Source organism: Chinchilla lanigera, unplaced genomic scaffold (genome assembly GCF_000276665.1).
Source record: "Chinchilla lanigera isolate Chin_1 unplaced genomic scaffold, ChiLan1.0 scaffold00059, whole genome shotgun sequence".
NCBI lineage: Eukaryota > Metazoa > Chordata > Mammalia > Rodentia > Chinchillidae > Chinchilla > Chinchilla lanigera.
Window position 1 is genome coordinate 13,104,347 of NW_004955460.1, and position 20,298 is coordinate 13,124,644.

The following is a 20,298-nucleotide window of genomic DNA, read 5'->3' on the forward strand; positions in this document are numbered from 1 at the left end:
AATACTGGGATTACAGCTGGTACCTGTAACCAGTCAACTGGGTATGTAAATTAAATTGCTACTTAGAAAACACTATGGCAAACATCACTGAATATCCTTTTTTTGCTACTTGGAATTGCTGGGTCACAAGGGCACTTTATTTTTTAATTTCTTAAGAGTGGCCAAACCAGTTTACCACTGTGTGATACTACTCTTCTGTACCTCTAGCTATGGTTCGCTTTGCCACTCTGATGACTGAAAAACTGGCTGACTACTATCTACAGTCCCCTGGTTACCACAGGCAGTCTCACCATATTTATCAGCCATTTTTCTTTTTCCTCCTATTAATCTTCTGTTCATTTCTTTCACCTTTTCTTTTTTTTTTTTTTTTTTGGAATGTGTTTTAACTTGTAGTTATTCATACATTCTGGAGATATACTATGTTATAGGTTGCAAATATTTTCTCATATATTAATTTTTAATGTTAGTGCCTGGCACGTAATAATTACTAGATAGGAGGACAAGATTGTGAATGTGTGAACACTCAGTATCTACCTCCATCTTTACCAGGCTGATTTAATTACTAAGACAACCAAAGGAAGTCTGTGGCTCTAGAGTTTTATTTTTTTTTTTTTTTTTTTTTGAGACAATATCTTGTTATATAACCCAGGCTGGCCTTAAACTCATGGTCTAGTCTTCCAGTACTGAGATTTCAGAAGTGTGCCAGCTCACCTGTTAGTGGCTTTCTTTCCATTTCTTCTACTTTCCTTTGGCAAGAACCATCCTGGATCTGAGAGGAATTACGATCCACCAGCCCCTAGAAGCATTTGGTGGAGGCCGCAGTGCTCAGAGATCCACAGGAAAAAGGATGTGACATTGAGCTGATTCGCAGTTCTTTTCTGAAACACTTCACACAGGAGCGAAATACCAGCAACCGGCCCAGTGTTGATCTTTTCAGCCTCATGGACTTGTCCCACCCAGGCAGACACACATTCTCCTGCAGTTCCAGATCTGACATTAGCAGGTTTATACTTAAGCATGCTGTTATGGTTGATACATTGTGGCAGCCTGAGGAGTCTAGAGGCTTGGCTAAGTGACTCAGCAGCTCTACATCCTGAGCCCGTGCAAGAGCAGGGTTCAGAGATGGTGTGGGCATGGGCAGATAGCCAATACACAATATAAGGGAAAGAGGCTTGCTCCCCCGCTTTTTGCTCTTGCTGCTTGCTGTCTTAAGCCCCCTTGAAGTGTTGCCCCTGTGCCCTGCCACCCTGTTCTGGAGCCAGCTGATTATAGACTGAAACTGTGAGCTAAATAAACCTTTCCTTCCCTAATTCTGTATGTCGGGTATTTTGTCTCAGCAATGAGAGAAAAGTAACCAAGACAGGTTTAATCAGAGATAATCAAACTCAAAATGTCCTTCCTATCCATAGCTCTTTAATGCAATCTGAAAAGATTCCTAGGGCAAAGGAGGTGGCTCAGCGGCACAAGTGCCTGCCTGGCAAGCACAAGGTCTAGAGTTCGATTCCCGGTACCAATAAAAAAAATTAAAAAGATTCCTGATGGGCTTCACCTTGCAAGCTGGTTCCTCTGCCCTGGCTGTGGCTGCCACTCCAAGGGCTGGGAAAGCTGTGGGATTTTGTCCCTGAGCAAGAACATACAGTCCCTGCCAAGCAAGGACAGCCCTTATATGCAAGGTCTCAGCTCTTGCTCTTGACCTCAGGGATGCCTTAATTTTAAATCAATCTCTCTCTCTCTCTGTCTGTCTCTCCGGACTTTACAAGGCTACCCAGTTTGGTCTGGTCTTCCAGGCCATAGCCTTCAACCAAGAATAGAAGGGTAAATACATGACAAGGTTACATTTCTTCCCTACAAGGTAATCTTAGCCCTCTCATACTCCACTGCTGGCTGTTACCATTTGCCACTTCTCCCTTCAGGCTAGGGAAGCTATCATGAAATGGTCACTGAGCTCTCCTTCCTCCCCAAATTAATGAGAACTCAAAACAGATAGCTTCTAATAGCATAGAAAAAAAAATAAAGAATACCCAAAGCCAGGTGTGGTGGTGCTGCCTATAATCCCAGCACTTGCAAGGCAAAGGGAGGAGGCTCACTGAGTTCAAGGCCAGCTTGGGCTAACTTCAAGAGCAGTCTGAACTACCTAGCAAGACTCTTGTCTCAAAAAAAAAAAGAGAACACACACACACACAAAAAAACAAGGGCTGTATTTTGTACCTGAGGGGATTTGTACCTGAGGGCCCAGGGTGGGAACTCTGCAGTGCTTCTGTCAAAAGCTTAAAGTTGCCAGGGATATAGCTCAGCGGCACAAGTGCCTCCCTGGCGAGTATGAGGTCCTGAGTTCGATTCCCGGTACCAAAAAACAGTAGCTTAAAAACTTTAGATTCAACCTTAACATGATCATCACAGATCAGGGAGGAAGCCCAGAGTTCACATTTACTACATTGTTAAAATACATTCCACAGGGCTGGGCTGTGGCTCAGTGGCCCAGCACTTGCTTGGTACATTTGAGGTTTGATCTCTGGTCTCACCCCCGCCACCAAAAAAAAATTCCATAAAGTCTATACAATTGTTTAGAAAAAATTTATTTGAGCATATGAAAGGAAAATTTAGAGACGCCCGATAGAACAGAAGTTCCTTTGCAAGGTGGTGGGAAACCCTGACAGGTGTCTGTGAGCGGCGCCCGGTGCTGCCCAACCTTGGGTCGCAGCTCACGGAGCTGCAGAAGGAGCCTGTGTTTGTGGCGGGGACGCGTCACATTCACAGACAGGAGAGAGGCCGGGCAGATGGACGCACAGCTGAGGCTTTTCCTCAGCGCTCCTCTGGGCACAGGCTCCGAGGGTTCATCTGAATGACAGCGAGTGAGCCAGGGCCCACAGAACTGGAGTATTAAAAACACTTGCAGTGCACTCTGCAGAGGCCTGTGTGCTTTCCTTTCATCCATCCAATCTGGATTTTTAAGAATGTGACCAGGTAGGCACCTGGACTGTGACAACTTGAAACTTCAAACGAAGATGGTTCTGCCAGCCAGGAGGAACTGCCTGCTGCCTCCCTAGGCTCCTCTTCTGGAGGGCCAGCACCCTTCTCTCCAGAAGGCTCCCTCGACCCAGCTGCAGAAGGCACTCAGCCGCGACGTGGCTCACTATGGGCCAGCCTAGCGGATTGGCCTGAATGGAAACGTCACGCCAGAGAGGAAGGTGTGCCCAGGGTGTGTGGGCAGGGCGGGGTGGGCAGCAGGATGGGCCGGAACAGCCCCATAGCCCAGCGGGGGCGTGTGGATGTGAGGGTAGAACCCAGGAGGGAGCGCTGTGTGTGGTGACTGCTGCACTGGGCCAGAGATTACCAGCTGGAGCAGGCTGCAGAAACAAGGAGAAGCATTAGGATCGCCAGGGCCATGATCACCTCCTGCAACATGTGCTTCAGGGCCTGCTCTGTCCCAGGAGAGGCATCAGTGAAGGCCCACGTCACATGGGCTTCTAGGTAGGTGGACGCTGAACACAAGAGGATGGAGGGAGCTGGTGGGGAACAGATTAGGAGGTGACCCAGGGTGGGCAAGATTTAGCTGGAGGAGGAACCAACAAGGGGAAGGAAGCCAGGACACTCAGCAATGACTTGTGGAGAGGGCTCTACACTGCAGGTCACAGGCCACAGGGAAGCTCCTCAGCCTCTTGAGTGCAGGGATTACAGACCCATGGCACCACCCCATGGCCAGCTCGCAAAGTCATTCTTAATAACTGTGTCATAAGTAAATTCAAGCATCATCAGCGCCTTTAAAGCCAGCCTTTCAAAGAAGCCTGAAATTAAGAGTCCAGCAGTGCTCCTTGGACACAGTTCACACCTCGACCCCATCCCTGCTGACTGCAGGGTGCACTCCTCCCAATCCCACGCCCCAGCTTGTGCAACTGTAGCCCATCTGGCTCACAAGCTCCCCCTACATCAGGACCACAGCTTCCCCATCAGGCCTGGGCCTCTGGGAACAACCACCCGCCTCACCAGCAGCCCAGGCCCCCACCATTTGCAACCATGCTGCCCAGCTGCCTGGATGTTCCCCCTTCCCTGCTTTTTAAACAATTTCAGTTGAAGCTCCCCTTCCCTTCTTTTGGTGCTACTGGGGATTGAACTCCCAGGTTTCACACAGGCTGGGCTCAAACTTGCAATCCTCTTGCCTCAGCTTGCAAGAGTGCTAGGATTATAGGCTTTCGCCACTGTGTCCAGCTCACTGTGTCCTTCTAAGACTCCATAAAGGGTTTCTCCTTTCTGGCCCAGGCCTCCCAAGATGATCAGCAGAACCTCCCAGCATCACGTACCATCTCCAGGTCTTCCCACGTGGCCTCAGTTAACTGACTCCCCTAGGATGCTCCCCATCAGAAGCTGCCTGGCTCATCACACTGAGGACACAGGCTGCCTCCTTCCCTTCCCTTTCCCTGGCGCCCTGCTTTGCTCCTGTGCAGACACACGGGCACCGCTTGCTTCAGTTGGGGCCTCGCCTGGCCAGAGGGTCTTTGCCAGTCTCTCCTATCACTGAACAAAGGCTGCCAGGCCCAGTTCCCCGCTCTGTGATGCTGCACCTTCCCTACACAGCGTCAGTATGACGCTGCTGTGTCCTGTGACAGTCTGTTCCCCAGTGGGCTGCTGGCTCTCTGGCTACTGCCCAGTGCTTCTGGGGTAAGGGGCTGGCTGGTCACAGCTGATCCCTATCCATCCACCCTCAGCACAAACGGGCTCCAAGCCTTCAGGAGGGCCTCAGGCATGGGGTCAGTAGTGCCCTCCTTTCGCTTATGTTTTCTTTTCTTGTAACAGTTGGTAAGAAACTTGATCAAAAATGTAACCAACCCAAGAGGCAAAACAAAGATGTTCTGTTTGAACCTGCACACCCTGCCAGAGATTGGAAGTATTTCCAGTCTAGTTGGAAAGTTGAGTAATACCAAAGACTGTCAGAATTCAAAGGATTCTGAGTGAAATTCCAAGGAATTTTCTTGAGGCCCAGAAAAAAGCAAGAGGGCAGCAGGTCTCCGGGAGGAGAGCTGGCCTGGGCCAGCCCGCCCCTTCTGTTGATGGAGGGTTGCAAGCGCTGCCCCACCCTGCAGAATCTCTTCCACTACACTTGGAGGAGCCATCGGGGGGCTGGACAACAGGGTCCCTGAACGTGGGGTACGGCTGCCCTTCCTCCACATTGAGCCCAGCCCCAGCCTCTGGTTCTGCACATTTCTGTCTCAATCAGCTCCTGCTCAGACTTGCTGGCTTGACAGAACCAGAGGACCAAGCTACGGGGTCGGGGGAAGCTCTGACATCCACAATCTAGCCATGCTGGCCTACTCCCTCATCCACACTATCTGCCAAAGCCAGCGCTGGAGCCCCATGCCTCCTGGTTAAGGACCAATGTGAGATGTGAAAGCACAGCATTAATAACCCTACCCACTTAACTCAGTTGTGTGCAATTCTATGAACCCTGGCTCAGTTCTGCCTTCAACTATAAACATGTTTTCAGTGGATACATAATGTTCAACCCTTCAGGGAAGCACAGTGGCTAATTCACCAAGTCTCCCTGTGCCTTGATTAAGCTGCTTCCACTTACGAGATTGCATTTGTATGAGATGTTTTTGTGCACATACTTTCTGGCTTCTTTGCCAAAAACAGATTCACCCAGGTGAAAATCCTAAGATCACAGGAACAGTGGTGGTGACAGCGGCTAACACTTGCTAGATACCCTCCCCCAAGTGCTGTTCCATGTGCTTTCCGGGTTTTCACTTGTTCAGTCCTCACAAAGCCCTGTGCTGGGGTAAAGCAAGAAACTATGATTTTCTTGATTTTTCAGAGGAGCAAAACTAAGGTATCAGGAGACAGGGAATTTGCCCAAGGATACAGGACAAAAAGCAGCTTTCCAGGGTACAACTGAGGTTATGGAGAGGATTCTATGTGGCAAGAATGGTGACGAGAAGTTTACAAACACCACCTCCTTTCACCCTTGCCACTACCCTGGGAGGCAGGCAACAGTACGCTCGTCCCCTTTTACAAGGGGAAAACTGAGGCTCAGAGACAGGAGAAGAGGATGCCCAAATGTCACTGCAAATCATACAGAGCATCACTCAGGGACCAGGTCCCTCCTGCCAGAAGCCCGAGCCCCCACGTAACTGATACCCTGCACTCTAGGCTGGTGGCTTTGCAGTCCTTCCCCAAGACTGTAATTCACCTGAGTGCCACCAAACAGAAGCAGGCTGAGTGAGCTTTGAGTGAGCTTGGACTGGGCTCTGGTTTCTTCCCATGACTCTGGGCCCACATTTATGGTTCTTCTCATGTGGGTTTTTAGGGTTCTTCTCATGTGGGTTAAGCTGGCCTTTCTGCTCCTTACTTATCATCAGGTCCCAAAGGCTCCTTACAAAGAGAAGCTCTGAACCCGGCAGCCCAACTCGCCCTAAGGAACCCAGACAAAAGAGTCTGCTGTGCTTTGCCTCCCACCACCCCTGTCCCAGCAATGCCAACAAACAAGGCACCTACTTGTTATGAGGCAGCCTGGAGCACAGGGTTCTCAGGTCATCTGAAATTAAGGAGATACGTGATTAAGGAACAGACTGGGACAAGATTAACTGTTGGCTGACATGGTTCTTTTCCAGGATGCTAGCAAGTCAGCAATAATGCCTGACACTATGTATTTCCAACATGCTTTTAGAAGCTGGGTTCCCCTTTTCTTCAGTTTTTGCTTTAAAAATAGGTCCAAACTAGAAGAAGCCATTTAGGAAAGGGGGCACCCTCACTGACAGTTGGTCAGGTGGCTGGGAAAGTGCCCAAGGGCAGGTCCCACATTGAGCAGACAGCCAAGACACTCCAAAACTGGAAGCAAGACTAGAAAATCGAGCTGGGTGTGGTGGTGCACGCCTGTAATCCCAGCACTTGGGAGGCTGAGGCAGGAGGATCATTGCAAGTTCAAGACCAGCCTAGGCTACACAGTGAACTCAAGGCTAGTCTGAGCTGCATAGCGAGACCTTGTCTCAAAAAAGACCAAAAAAAACACTAGCAGCTCAGCAGCAGCAGCCATCAAATGGGGCCACCCTTATGAGTGGGTCAACAGTGGAAAAGCAAACAATAGTAGATTGCTGGCACCAAGACACTACCAGGCAGACTCAAGCCCTGAAATGCAGAATTACAGAACCTTCAAAACAGGCAATGGGAACACACATCATGAACATGACCTGCATGTTCCATGTAGGTATATGCGTACAATGCATTGTAGGTGCATTATGCCCTAAGAGAAAAGGATTATGGGAAAGATTCCTCACAAGGAAAGATTATTCATGCTGAGTTCCCAGTCCTGGGCCAGGAGAGCCAGCAGGTGATGTCCGGACACCACACTAATGGCACATCAGGACTGAGATAGGGACAGCAGGGTAAGGGGGTGCCCTAGAGAATATTTTGAGACCTCTATCCTCTTCCTTACAGGAAGAAAGGAAGTTCTAAAGGAATCACAATCAGTGTCTGTCTAGGACTCCTTATTTTCTCTCTGCTTAGGCAGTGCCGTCACCACTCCCAGGAGGCCCGGCGGGGGAGGTACCTACCTCTCGTGCACAGCAGGGCTCCTGAGGCCATGGCCACCTGCAAAGCCTGTGCCAGCCGGTCCAGCGAGAGCTCTATCTCCTGGGAAGCATTGAGGGGGTTCAGTTCATCTGCAAGTCTGTTGATCTCCTCTACCAGAGGGACCATGTGGTCAAACAGGATGAGCCCCAGGCGCCCATACAGATTCTTCTCAGTCAAGTGCAGCTGGAGCGTCATGAGAACCTGCAGAACACTGAGGTGGAGCTTCGAATACAAGACGTGCGAGTCTCTGTCCATCCCCGCACCTGAGTCCTTTGTGACCTTGTTACTGACGTGGCCATTCGACAGAGAGGGCTTCTTCTTCCTTTTATAAGCCAGGGGGGCCTTCACACACCAGCGGATCAATCCAATGAGTGGGGTGAGCTCTAAAAATCCTATTGGGAGATTGGCTGCAATTGGAGTATTTAAAAAAGTGATGAGAATCAACCGTGGGTCCTCAAAAATCCAACTGACAATCATTTCAAGCAAGTCCAAAGGTGGGATGAGATCATCTGCAAACAAAGACCATTCAGTCAGAAGCATTCTTGGTCTTGAGGACAGAAATGAGAAGGGGACAGAGGAGGTCAGATCCCCAAGTTCGCAGCCTTCCTTCCTGGCAAGACCACTATTGCCTGGCTTATTTTCTGTCTTGTGTTCTAGAATATCCACCCCATGAAGTCTAAGTCACTGTTACATCCCTGGTGCCCAGGACCCTCTGCTCAAAGCAGAGGCTGAAAAAAATATTTGTCAGGTTAATAATTCCTAGAACTCCATTAGGTTTTGAAAAAAATCTGCCAGCATCTGTCAGCTACTAACCATCCTAGCCCCAAACTGGAACTCTTGTCTAAGCCACAGCTTGACCTCCTGTGATCCCTGAGACATGGCAAGTCCCACGACCTAGACAAAGAACAATAATAATGAGGAAGATGAATGCTGACACTGATTCTGAGCTTCATATGTGTTGGGCGCTGGTCTCAGTCCTTTTCACAGACAAATGCATTAAAACCTTATATAGTTCCGTCAATTATTCCCAAAGGATGAGGAGCCTGAGGTGCAGTGATGTTAGGTTATTTCCTGGGACACAGTGAAGTACATGGTGAGCTCAGATCGACCTGAGGCAGCCTGGCTCTTAGACCACCAGGCCACACTGTCCATCCTGGAGTTGGGATGCTATGCTCTCAGCTACCTCTTAGGCTGTGCACCCCACAGCTTACAGGAAAGCTAAGGATGATGGCATTCTTTCCAAGCCAAGCATGGAAGAGGCGAGTGTGGGAAGCCAGGCACAGGATGGGGTAAGGTTTCTGGCTGCTCTTTCTCCCAAAGTCAGTCTTGCCCGTGAGATCACTCTTATTGACCACCTGCTATTAAACACTGCCCTTTCTGATGTGAGGTGACAGCAGCAGCAGAAGCAGCATTCCTGTATAACCCTCATTGGCAAGTGTGGATCTAGTCCCTTAATCCTCCCAGGTATTTCTGTCTGGGTAACACCAGGCTCACACCCACAACTCCAGAGTATTCCCAGGTCTGAGCAGAGGCCTCTCCAAAAGCCCGAAGTCAGCCTGCAGTGTGCCCTGGGCACCCACTTAAGCACAGGTTCTGAGTGACTCCTTCACTTAGTGAGTTAGATCAGAGCTCTCAGGACCACTTGGGCAAGGGACTACATGATGAGGTGAGTGTCTTCCTTTCACGATGTGAAGGCACAGCCTCCCGCAGGTGCTCTCATTATCAGAAGGATGGCATTATTGGCTATTGTGATAACGGTCTCAGGCCTGTTCCTCCCGGATCACCACTGTGTGCTGAGTGGCTTGAGGAAGCACTGACATTGATACACCAGCTTATGACAAAAACACCATGTTTCAGATCCACCCTGCATGTCAGCGGTTATCTCCAAACATTACTTCCTGTTGCACATGCTAATTCATCCATTCCCAGAGCTCAGGCCAACTTCTATCCTGTTGGCCTGAAACAAGTGATGACCTGAAAAGCAACACAGTACCCAGCTAATAATCATTCTCAGGAAGCCCTGCGGGAGAGACCAAGGGCAATTCCTCTTTAGCAGGGCAACACTGCCCCACAAGAACTGCCTCCTACATCAGTGGCTAACTGCTCCTAAGGAGAGTGTAGTTAGTGGGAGAATATGGTATGTACTTGTACGTCCACACTATTGCCACACAAACTTCCTCAACAGCAAAAATGTGTAAAAGCAAGAAAAAAAAAAAAGGTTACACAGAAAAGGAGGCTCAAATATATTCAGGGGACTGGCAGAGACCAATACAGGGCTGAACAGAAAATGGAAACATAAATGTCACTGCAGGCTCTCACATTGCTGGAAGAATTAAATTATTTGTCAGTCCTCCGGGCAGCAAGAGTAGTGGGAAAAATAGGAGGAACCTGAAATACCAACAAAAAATTGGGCTTTGAGCCAGACTCTGTAAACAAAACTGCTCATCACAGCTGGGATGGCGGTGCACGCCTATAATCCCAGCACTCTGGGAGGCTGAGGCAGGAGGATCACAAATTGCCCAGCCTGACAACTTGGTGACATGGAAAAACCCTGTCTCAAAATAAAGTAACTTTTTTAAAAAAAAAAAAGGGCTAGGGATATAGCTCAGTGTGTATGCAGGTTCAATCTAGGTGACAAGTAAATGAGTGTTTATTGTACTATTCTTGTAGCTTTTCTGGATTTTTCAAAACAAAATTTGAGAGATAAAAAGCAAGTCATATTTCTGGGGAGAAGGTCATATCTCACCAGACTCCAACCTGTCTTTTTATGTCATTTGCCATTTTCATCATTCCAACTCAGGCAACTGGGGTCACTAAGAAAATTTCCCCCTAGAGAACTGCACAGGTCCAGCTGCCCACACATTTACCTTTTAGGCCCAAAAGAAAGAAGTGCATTTCACAGACAAAAAGGCCAAAGCGTTCACTGGAAAACAAAACCAGCCATCAGTTGAAGCTTCTTTGATGGCTACATGTTTATCTTTACCTGCTGACAGGTCATAGAGAGCAGTGACAGACGTTATGAACTGGCAGCAGAATCGAGGGCTCGCGCTGAATATCTGCTTCAGTGTCTGAACGGAGCCCGGCACCAAACAGCAGTAGTCATCCACCAGGGCTCTGGCGAGCCGCACACAGTAGACCACAGGCGTCCGCTGGAAAGAATCCATAGGCCACATAACTACAGGTGTTGGGAGCTAGCAGGTAGCAACTATGCACAAACAATGAGGACCACCAGAACTGGCAGAGCCACTTCCCAGAATGTAGAAAGATGTTAACAGCTTCCTTTGAGGCAGGAGCCAGCAATCTAAAGTCCACAGGCCAGATCCACTCCACCTCCTGCCTCTGTGAATAGAGTTTCGTGGAGACATAGTGTGCTCACTTGCTTGTCTACTGTCTAAAGCTGCTCTTGCATTGCAAGGGCAGAGCTGAGTAGTTGCAACAGAAATTCCATGGCTTCCAAAGACTAAATTATCTACTTAAAGGGTCTGCCAACCGTCCCTTTGAAGTTTACTTAGGAAAGATGATTTCTGACTTCAGATGAGAAAATGACAACTTTTATAACCCTACAGGATTCCAGGCGAGACTCTAATAGGTAAAAATTAACAGTTGCTATCACTTTGAAAAGATTTAGGAGTCTGTGAACTATCAAATAAGGAAGATGCTTCTGCAGAGCAGCACTTCCCAAATTCCTCTTCCAACCGTACTCTCTTTGATAGGTTCCTCTAATAGTTTTGAATCCTGTATCCTCACCCTCCCCTGCCTTTTTCTCTTCCCATGTATAAGCCTGTCAGCCACTCAGGCCACACTCAGCAGCTGCTAAGGAAGCTGTAGCTCCAGGGCACAAACTTTGGATTGGGAAGAATTAAGGCACATATTTCACTGTGACTTACCTGTGCACTACACCTAACAGTATGTTTTTGCTAGCCAAATTTTATGGATAAGTAAAATTACCCTTTAAAAATATTCAATTAAATTGAAAAAGCACAGATTTCAAGTACTTGGGGATGAAAGAGTTTTATAGAACTGAATGTAGTACATTCTGGTAGCTTGGCTAAGAAACACATTCACCCAAATTTTTGCTCAACAATCACTCCAAAAGTAGAGTACCACACTGCCAGGCATGGTGGTGCATGCCTGTAATCCAAGCACTCGGGAGGATGAGGCAGGAAGATCGTTGAGAGTTCAAGGCCAGCCTGAGCTACAAAGTGAGTTCAAGACCAGCCTGTACTGCATAGTGAGACCCTGTCTTTAAAAAAAAAAGGTAGAGTAACACAAAAATAAAAAAATGCATCTTCCAAAATACTTCCTAACACGAAATCTATTGTAAATATATACTCTTTTCCTTCACTGTACCTATTAAAAGTCATCCACTGTATGATGTCACCTTGGAACTGTATAAAATAATTCACATGCTTACTGACCTAACTGTATAGACAATAATCTAATAAGAGGTAAGCACTGCTATAACTTAATAGATAATAATTTTTTAAATCTCACCTTAAGACTGCATACATACAGTTTTCAAAATCCTATTTTATTTTCCTCTAAAAGATTTCTCACTTGGTCTGAAGATGGGACTTTTTTGTTTAAAATAATTTATGTGGGCATGGAAGCACACATGTGCACGTAATCTGGAAAGCTGAGGCAGGAGCATCACAAACTTGAGCCCAGCCTAACTTAGTGATTTAGCAAGACCCTCTCTCAAAATAGAAAAAAAAAGCCAGAGATATAGGTTAGTGTAAAGGCCCTGGGTTTAATCCCAGGTAACAAAAAAAAAAAAAAGTCCTCAAAAACTAGCTGGGTGTGGTGCCTGTAATCCCAGCACTTGGGAGGCTGAGGCAGGAGGATCATTGCAAGTTCGAGACCAGCCTGGGCTACAAAGTGAGCTCAAGGCCAGTCTGAACTGCACAGCGAGACCTTATCTCAAAAAGACAAAAAAAAAAAAAAAAAAATTATAATGCTCTGCAAAACCCAGGAGGATTCTATGTGACTGGGTGGCCTGGTAGACTTTTCCCATATTTTGAATATTTTGTGCCTTTTTTTGTTGTCACTTTCTTTGTCATCTGTCCTACTATAGCACAAATCCTAGTGGGTCCCAGGATAGAGGGAAACACCCCTCATGCCCAACAGTGGTCCATTTTTATGTGAGACTCAAAATCAGGCCTCATCCCAGGGCACAGTCACAGAACTACTGATCACATGTGCTCATATAGTATATTACTGTGGCCACAAGGATATAGCAAAGATCTCATCTTTCTCCAGGTAGCTTTAAAAAAAAAAAAGAATGCTCTGTACATAAAACTGGGACTGGAATACAGGTATCAGCACACAGGGCAGCAATGATAAAGGACACACTGTAGTACATGTGGAAAACACCTCTCCAGAAATCCAATTAAATGAAAATTTCTGAAGTAAACTCATCCTCAGAGACTCCAGGGAGGAGGGCTATTCCAGAGCAATACCTGGAGCCAGGAGGCTGCACATTCCAAAACTGGGATTCGACACACAGCCACAGCCATGGAGACCAGCTTTCCCAACAAGCTCATCCTGCTGTCATCAGCTTTGTTCCCCTGAGGGCTGAAAAGCGATGAGAAAATAATCTGCCGCACAGAGTCCTTGGTTTGCTCCTGGAAATAATTGCACATGATTTCAAGAAGCTGAAGCTCCTGAAGTGAATTCAGTCTCTGTAAAACAAACCCAGGAAAAAGCTGTGAGAAACGTGGCTTTTGCGTGCTTGTTAGCTCACGCAGTAAGGTGGGGAATACATTATGCTCCCCAACGGGCTTTTCAGAAACCCAGGTCCCAGGGAGCAGGATGCTGAGGCTAACCTCAGGAAAAAGTCATATATCTCATTAGGTATCCTGGAGGAGTCATGATAACCCACACGGTTTAGGACTCTAGATAACAGGCCTTTAACGAGGAAAGTGGACAGCCCCCGAAGTCTTTTCCTTGAACACCGCTGGGTCGCAGCTGTCACTGCCTGCAAACCAGGCACTCCGCTGGGGAATGCCGCAGGACTGCAGGGCAGGGGACTGGGGGAGTGCTGCAGGAGTAAGGCCCAGGGCGAGCACGGAGGGGCTGGGCGAGCGCCTGTCACCCAGGGAAGAGCACGGCCGGAACAGGCACCTTGGGCTGCGCGCCGCGATCCTTGGGCACCTGGAACACGAACTCCTCCAGTAGCTCCACGGGTCCCTTGTCCACGATGGGCAGCGGCCCGCTCTGCAGCTGGCTGCTGAAGTAGATGTCCAGATGGTACAGCACCTCCTTGGCGGCGCTCAGCGCGTCGCGGCGCAGCAGCGAGTGGCGGATGTCGCTCATGGTGCCCAGGTGCCCCGCGCGCCCCACTTCCGCCCGGGCGCCGGGGACGCGCCACCGCCCGCGGAGACAAAGAGGCGCGGTCCGGCTTCCGTGCTGAACGGGGCTGGGCCGCGGCGCCCGCCTGCCCGCCCGCTACCTGCTGCCGGCCCGCTCAGGAAGCCATCGCCGCTGCCACCAGCCAGCGGACACCCGTGGTCCGACGGCAGCGCCAACCAGAGCTGCGGGAGCCGACGCCGCGCAGCCGAACGGCGGCAGAACGACAGAGCGAGGACGGCGGCCCACAGGGGCCAAGCGCAGGCGGCGGCTGCGCGCTCGCAGGAGGGCGCCCCCTGGCGGCCGCGCGCTGGGCAGGTAGCCCCGCCCCAGGACCGGGGTGAGCTGTGCCCCCCGCCACGCCCTCCACTGAGCGCTGGTGGAGGCTTTCCCAGGATCACAGACCTGCTGTAAGGGGCGTTCAAAGCCTTCGCATTTTGCCTTCACCGCTCTTTCCACCAGCCAGGACAGGGTATTTGCTGGGAGATGGCGGACTCGGGTTCCCTCCCAGCACAGGCTGTTCATCTTGAAATTGCATCGTTCTGAACCCACAGGTTTCTTGGACTGATGATGGCTGGTAAGGGGCTCCCGCCACCACCTACTCTGCCCACAGGGTTTCTGTTCCCGTCCTGTCCAGAGGCCTGGCCTTGTTGGCTGCTGGTTCCTTGGCCTAGCCTGAGATGCCTGTGGGAAACTTGGTAGCCTTCAAGGTCTGGCGCACCTGCTTCCTGCTCCTCAAAACCCTCCTGATGCCCATCAGCACTCTGTATAAGCCTCTTTTCTAGCTTCATCTCTCTCCACTGAACTAACTAGTGGTTTAACTTTGGAATTTTTAAACAAGTCAGAAAAGACTTGAATATGGCCAGAAGAGGCCAGTGGAGGGCAAGGCAGGTGGCACAAGTACAGCAAGTGCCTGCAGTAAAGGCCTGGGCTGGCACAAAGGTGGGCCTCAGTGAGGATGCGGTCATGGCTATGAAAACCCCCTGGGAGACAGGGATGGACGAGGGAAGGGCATAAAAAGGGTACAGCTGGGCACAGCCCCAAGGTGTTGAGTCTCTGAGATCCTGCTGCACATCAGGGGACATGGCTGTAAGGCCCCTCATTGTCCAGGTGCCCAGATTATTGAGATCAAGGACCCAGTGTTACCTAGAACCTTGGACAAGTAACCTTATACTCCCTCCTCCCAGGGCCTCAGGGGTTCTGGGTTCTAACAGAGAATAAACAAGTAGATCTCCCACAGCAGCTGGCAAAAATTAGTCACTCACTAAACACTGACTTTCCCTTTCCTTCCTTCCCTACTTGAAAGTAGGTTTATACACAGCAGAAACAAAAAGAGCCAACTTAAAAACACAGTAAACATCCAATAAGCAATGCCTAGAAGTACAACATCTGTATGTAGAAATAAATATATACTATATTTTAAAGGTAGTAACACTGTTTGCATTTATTTCTTCTTTCTCTCATAACATGGGCCTGCAGGTAGAAAGATCTCTTGGAGGTTGCTCCAAAGTCCGCGGGAGTAAATGTTCCGGTAGCTCTGGGATTCGGCTGATGAGGGCCCAGCCACCAGGGGGCAGTGCTGGCACCAGGCCCGGTCTCCTTTGCACCATTCGTTCGTGGTCTGATTGGTAACAGCCAGGTACACAGCAAAACACAGGTAGCCCCCCAGGAGGAAGCTCAGCACCACGATGAAGCCCAGCAAGAAGATAATCCTTGGGAAGGTCAGGAACAGGTACTGGAAGCAAAGAAGATGTGTGTTAGGAAATGGAGAGGGCCAGCCCTGACCTGTCTGCAGACACATCAGAGTGACCACCGTAGCCTCCCTTCTGCACCCAAATCTGACACACTAAACGTACATCAGACCCATAATCAGCACTGCCGAAAAGCCCCAGGATTATCTTGGTGTGTATGAGAGCTTACTCTGGGATAAGTGCAGTGTTCCTCTAGGGGAGGCTACTCAGAAAACAGGACTATGCCAGTTAGCTACTTGCAAAACAGATTAACACAGTCCTGAGTTCATGTATCAAAATAAAATCTAGATGGGCATGAGGAATCAATGCCTCTTAAAACAATCCAACCACAAAAATACATGCACAAGGATACACACCGGAGTTGACTCTTAACAGCCCCTCTTCCTCAAAGAAAGGAGTTAAATAAGGAACAATAAGAAAGGAATTACACATAATGAACAATAAACTCTGGGCTACTCACACTGTGGATTAATAAGAAGCCACTGTAAAATGAGTCAACTGCTCTGGAAAAGTGTAGGAGTCCTTTTCAAAACCTAAAATAGATTTTTATGACCCAAAATTACACTAAAGACTCGTTTTCACACAGATCTTGTAATCTGTTCATGGCAACTTTGTTTGTTAATAGCCTGAAACTGAAGGCTACTCAAATATCCTTTAGAGGGCATATGGAGAAACTGATACACCCAAAGCATGGAATCCTGTACAGCAACAAAAAGGAATAAATCACTGGTATCACCAATTTATATGGGTTGCAAGGGAATTATGCTGAGTGCAAAAAGCCAATCATAAAAGGGTATGTACTGCCTGTTATTTATGAAACATTTGTGAAATAACATAACTACAGAGAAAAGAAACAAGCTAATTGTGGCCAGGTGCTAGGGGTAGAGAAGAGGTGGACGTGGCTATAAAGTGATAGCAGAAGGGAGTCTGGTGACAGTATGTTTGAGCAACTTGATGGTACTGGTGGTTCCAGGTTACTCATGGGATAACACTGCACAGAACTGTATCCATGAGCATGTGTGATGTATCACCAGTGAACTCAGCTCTGTGGGCTGTGTCAACAGGGTACTGTGGTTATACAGAACATCGGCACAGGAGAAGGGGTGTTAGGAGTGGATGGGATTTCCTGTATGCCTCTTTGAAACATGCTTTAAATCCATTTCAAAGTAAGAGTTTAAAAGGAAAACACATATGGGCTTAAGGTGGTACACACCTGTAATCCTAGTATTTGGGAGGCTGAGGCAGGAGGAACATAGGTTGAAAGTCAATCTGAACTACATGCTGAGACCCTACCTCAAAGAAAAACCTAAAGAAAAAAAAAAAAAAAAAAAGAAACTGGCTTTAAAACTACATGAAGTCCTGAAATCAGACATGGAGGTACATCCCTGTGATCCAAATATTGAGAGACTGAGGTAGGAGGATTGCAAGTTGAAACCCAGACTGGGCAACACAGTAAGACACTGGTAAGGAAGGGAGGGAGGGGGAGGGGAGAAGAGAAGGGGGGGGAAGAAGGAAGGAAGGAAGGAAGGGAAGGAGGAAGGAAAGAAGAAAAAGAAAAGAAAAGAAAAGAAAGAGACAGAGAGAGAGAAAGAAGGAAGGAAGGAAGGAAGGAAGGGAGGGAGGGAGGGAGGGAGGGAGGGACTGCCAGCCTGGAGATGTAGTTCAGTGAAGGTCCTAGGTTTAATCCTCAGTGCTGAAGAAAAAAAGAATGAAGTAAATATTTATGCTGCAGTGACTGAAACTTGATATTTTTTTTTTTTTTAGTCTTTTTTAAGACAAGGTCTCACTATGTACTTCAGACTGGCTGTGGACCCACTATATAACTCAGGCTGGCCTTGAACTCACAGCAATCAACCTGCCTCAACCTTTTGGGTGCTAAGGTTATAGGCATGTGCCACCACACCCATAAAATTCGAAAACGTCATTCTATAAAAAAAGAAGCCAGTCCAAAAAGTCAGAGACTATATAGTTCCATTTATATGAAATGTCCAGAAAAGGCAAATTCATAAGGACAGAAAGTAAGACTAATGATGCCAGGACCTAAGGGAACAGGGAACAGAAGTGTTTCTTTTTGGGCTAATCAAACATTCTGAAATGAGACACTGGTGAAGGGAGCAAGTCTACTAAAACCACAGAGCTTCACATATTTAAAGGGTATAATGGCTGGGTGTGGTGGCGCACTCCTATAATCCCAGTACTTGTGAGGCTGATGCAGGAAGATCACTGTGGAGTTCAAGGCCCACATGGGCTACAAAGTGAGTTCAAGACCAGTTTGAACTGTATAGCGAAACCCTGTCTCAAAAAATAAATGAAGGGTGTATTTTATAGTAAGTGAATTTAATATCAACTTAAAAAAAAGGAATGGCTTCACTTTTTACAGGGAAAATACGGCTTTTCCAACTTGAATTCAGAAAACCACTGCCCATTGCATAATTACCTGAATAAGAAAGCCTATGTCCATAACCTGGAGCTGTCCGAAGTCATCGATGTACGTTTTCTGGTACAGGTCTGACACTATCACCAAGCGGACCAGAAATGCTCCACTCAGGATGGCCACGGCGGCTGCTGACGCGCTCAGCGTTAGGAGGTAGATGAGGAAGTACCTGGTGTTCCAGGCCCCAATGCAGTTATTTACCCAAACACAGTGATGGTCAAAACGGTGCACGCAGCGGTTACACACACCTGCACAGAAGGAACGGAGTCATGAGCTGGGCTTGTCCTTGACAATGCAGTGACACCATGCACACTTACTGAGGTTCTTACAAATTAAACACTGGCAGTATGGGGGAGAGGGGGAGGGGGAGGGAGGGATGCTGCCTCCAGAATCTTACAACTGCACTGTCTGAAATAGTAGCCACTAGCCAGATCTGGGTATTGAACATTGAAATATGGCTACAAGAAAAATCTGAAAGAATATTGAACTGACAAATTTATATACTTTTTCAATTTATCCAATTCTCTTCTCAATTCATGTGAATAATATGGAGGTGACGTAAGAGTGGTGAATTTATTTAACATGGACAAACATAGTTCTACAACTGATGGTTTTGGCTGGACATAGTGGTGCGTGCCTATAACCCCAGTACCCTCGAGGCTGAGGCAGAAAGATCACCAGAAATTCAAGGCCACTCTGATCTACATAGTGATGTCAAGACCAGAGCCTAGAGCACATAGCAAAACCCTGTCTCATAAAACTGACCAAAACAAACAAACAAACCTGATGGTTTAGCTTAAAGTCAAGTCAATTCTCATAAAGATGTATCATTATATCAACATAGATGTGCACAATCAAAGAAAATGTCATAGTACTTGATTCATTTATTAGAGAATTTAAGAATATCTGGATATAGCCTGGGTATGTGAAAGTACTCTCTTCCAACTGCGAATTTTATAATCTCTAAAGATAGGCTAGGTATTTCCAGTGAGAATTCAGTACCCAAAGTGAGGTGTACTATAAATGTAAAATATATACCAGATTTCAAAGACTTACTGGGATAAAAAGAACATAAACTATCTTTTTTTTTAATTTCTTTGTCTTTTTTGAGGCAGGGTTTCACTATGCAGTTCAGGCTGGCCTTGAATTCGCTTTGTAGCCTGTGCTGGCCTCAAACTTCCAGCGATCCTCCTGCCTCAGCCTCCTGAGTGCTGGGGTTATAGGCATGCACCACTATGGCTGGTGCCATAAACTATCTTATAATACCTCTATAATGATTACATGTAAAAATTACATTTTAGGGCCAGGCATGGTGGTACATGACTGTAATACAGCTACTCGGGAGGTTGAAGAGGGCTGAGGCAAATTTGAGCCCAGCAGGGGCAATTCAATGAACTCTTGTCTCAAAAATAAAAAAGGCTAGGGATGTAGCTCAATGGTAGAGTGCTTGCCAAGCAGGCATAAGGCCCTGGGTTCAATGCCCAGCAATGTAAGAGGGGAATAAAAGATATTTTAAGTATGTTTGTTTCAACCGAATATATAATTAAAATTAAGTAACTTTCTTTTACAATATAGTGACTAGAAAATTTTATACCACGTGTGACGTTTTTGTTAGTCAATACTAGTGCAGAATCTTGGGCATTCTGCAGAAAACTAAGCTTGAGCAAACACAGCCACCCACAGAAGGATCTCCTGGGGAACGCACCCTGCCATGTGGCAAAGGAAGGGCTGAGGGCTGGCCACTATCCAAAACACTCAACCTTCTTGTCGTCCTCTGAAAGAAACCACTATCCGGTCTCTAACGAGAGTGGTCACCCCAAGGATGGGAATCAAATGCCTCTGCTTTGAGATTCACGAAACACTCTCTTCTGGCAAAGCCCACACTGACACTAGGGAAGGTACTGCTGGTGCCACGACAGCCACACTTACTGCAGTGCTTGGATCGAGCTGGTTTCTTTATACCACAAGTAGAGCAATTCACGTTCTTTGGAAACATCACGTCATCAAATTCATAAACTTGAAGATAAAATAATTCATTTGTTTTTGTTACAGTGCCTGAAAAAGTAAGAACAAATGTCAGCTTAAGCAATATGGTGGACTTAGCCGGGCGTGGTGGCGCACACCTGTAATCCCAGCACTTGGGAGGCTGAGGCAGGAGGATCGTTGTGAGTTCGAGGCCAGCCTGGGCTACAAAGTGAGCTCAAG

General features: G+C 47.6%; 2 protein-coding genes across 4 annotated transcripts in view; both read right to left on the reverse strand.

The window, feature by feature from the left end:
- Nucleotides 1–2,559: 2,559 nt before the first annotated feature.
- On the reverse strand, nt 2,560–14,185 carry LOC102019147 (chromosome unknown open reading frame, human C7orf26). 2 transcript variants are annotated; one of them, XM_013521245.1, is made up of 6 exons: nt 13,714–14,185; nt 13,020–13,241; nt 10,544–10,709; nt 7,542–8,069; nt 6,487–6,526; nt 2,560–3,347 (listed from the first exon to the last, which is right to left on the reverse strand). In XM_013521245.1, exons 1-6 carry the CDS (start codon nt 13,873–13,875, stop codon nt 3,146–3,148), a joined length of 1,320 nt encoding a protein of 439 aa, XP_013376699.1. In that variant the 5' UTR covers nt 13,876–14,185; the 3' UTR covers nt 2,560–3,145. The 2 variants fall into 2 exon arrangements, with proteins under 2 accessions (XP_013376699.1, XP_005397941.1); XM_005397884.2 differs by having other exon boundaries at nt 13,684–14,184.
- A 1,140-nt stretch (nt 14,186–15,325) lies between these two features.
- Zdhhc4 (zinc finger, DHHC-type containing 4) overlaps nt 15,326–20,298 on the reverse strand; it is a 14,017-nt gene continuing 9,044 nt past the window's right edge. For both annotated transcript variants that reach the window (XM_005397885.1, XM_005397886.2), the window contains exons 7-9: nt 20,023–20,148; nt 18,097–18,341; nt 15,326–15,643 (exon numbers count right to left, since the gene is read on the reverse strand). In XM_005397885.1, coding sequence (XP_005397942.1) covers nt 15,353–15,643; nt 18,097–18,341; nt 20,023–20,148 — 662 coding nt within the window. In that variant the 3' untranslated portion in view covers nt 15,326–15,352. The remainder of the gene's footprint in view (nt 15,644–18,096; nt 18,342–20,022; nt 20,149–20,298) is intronic.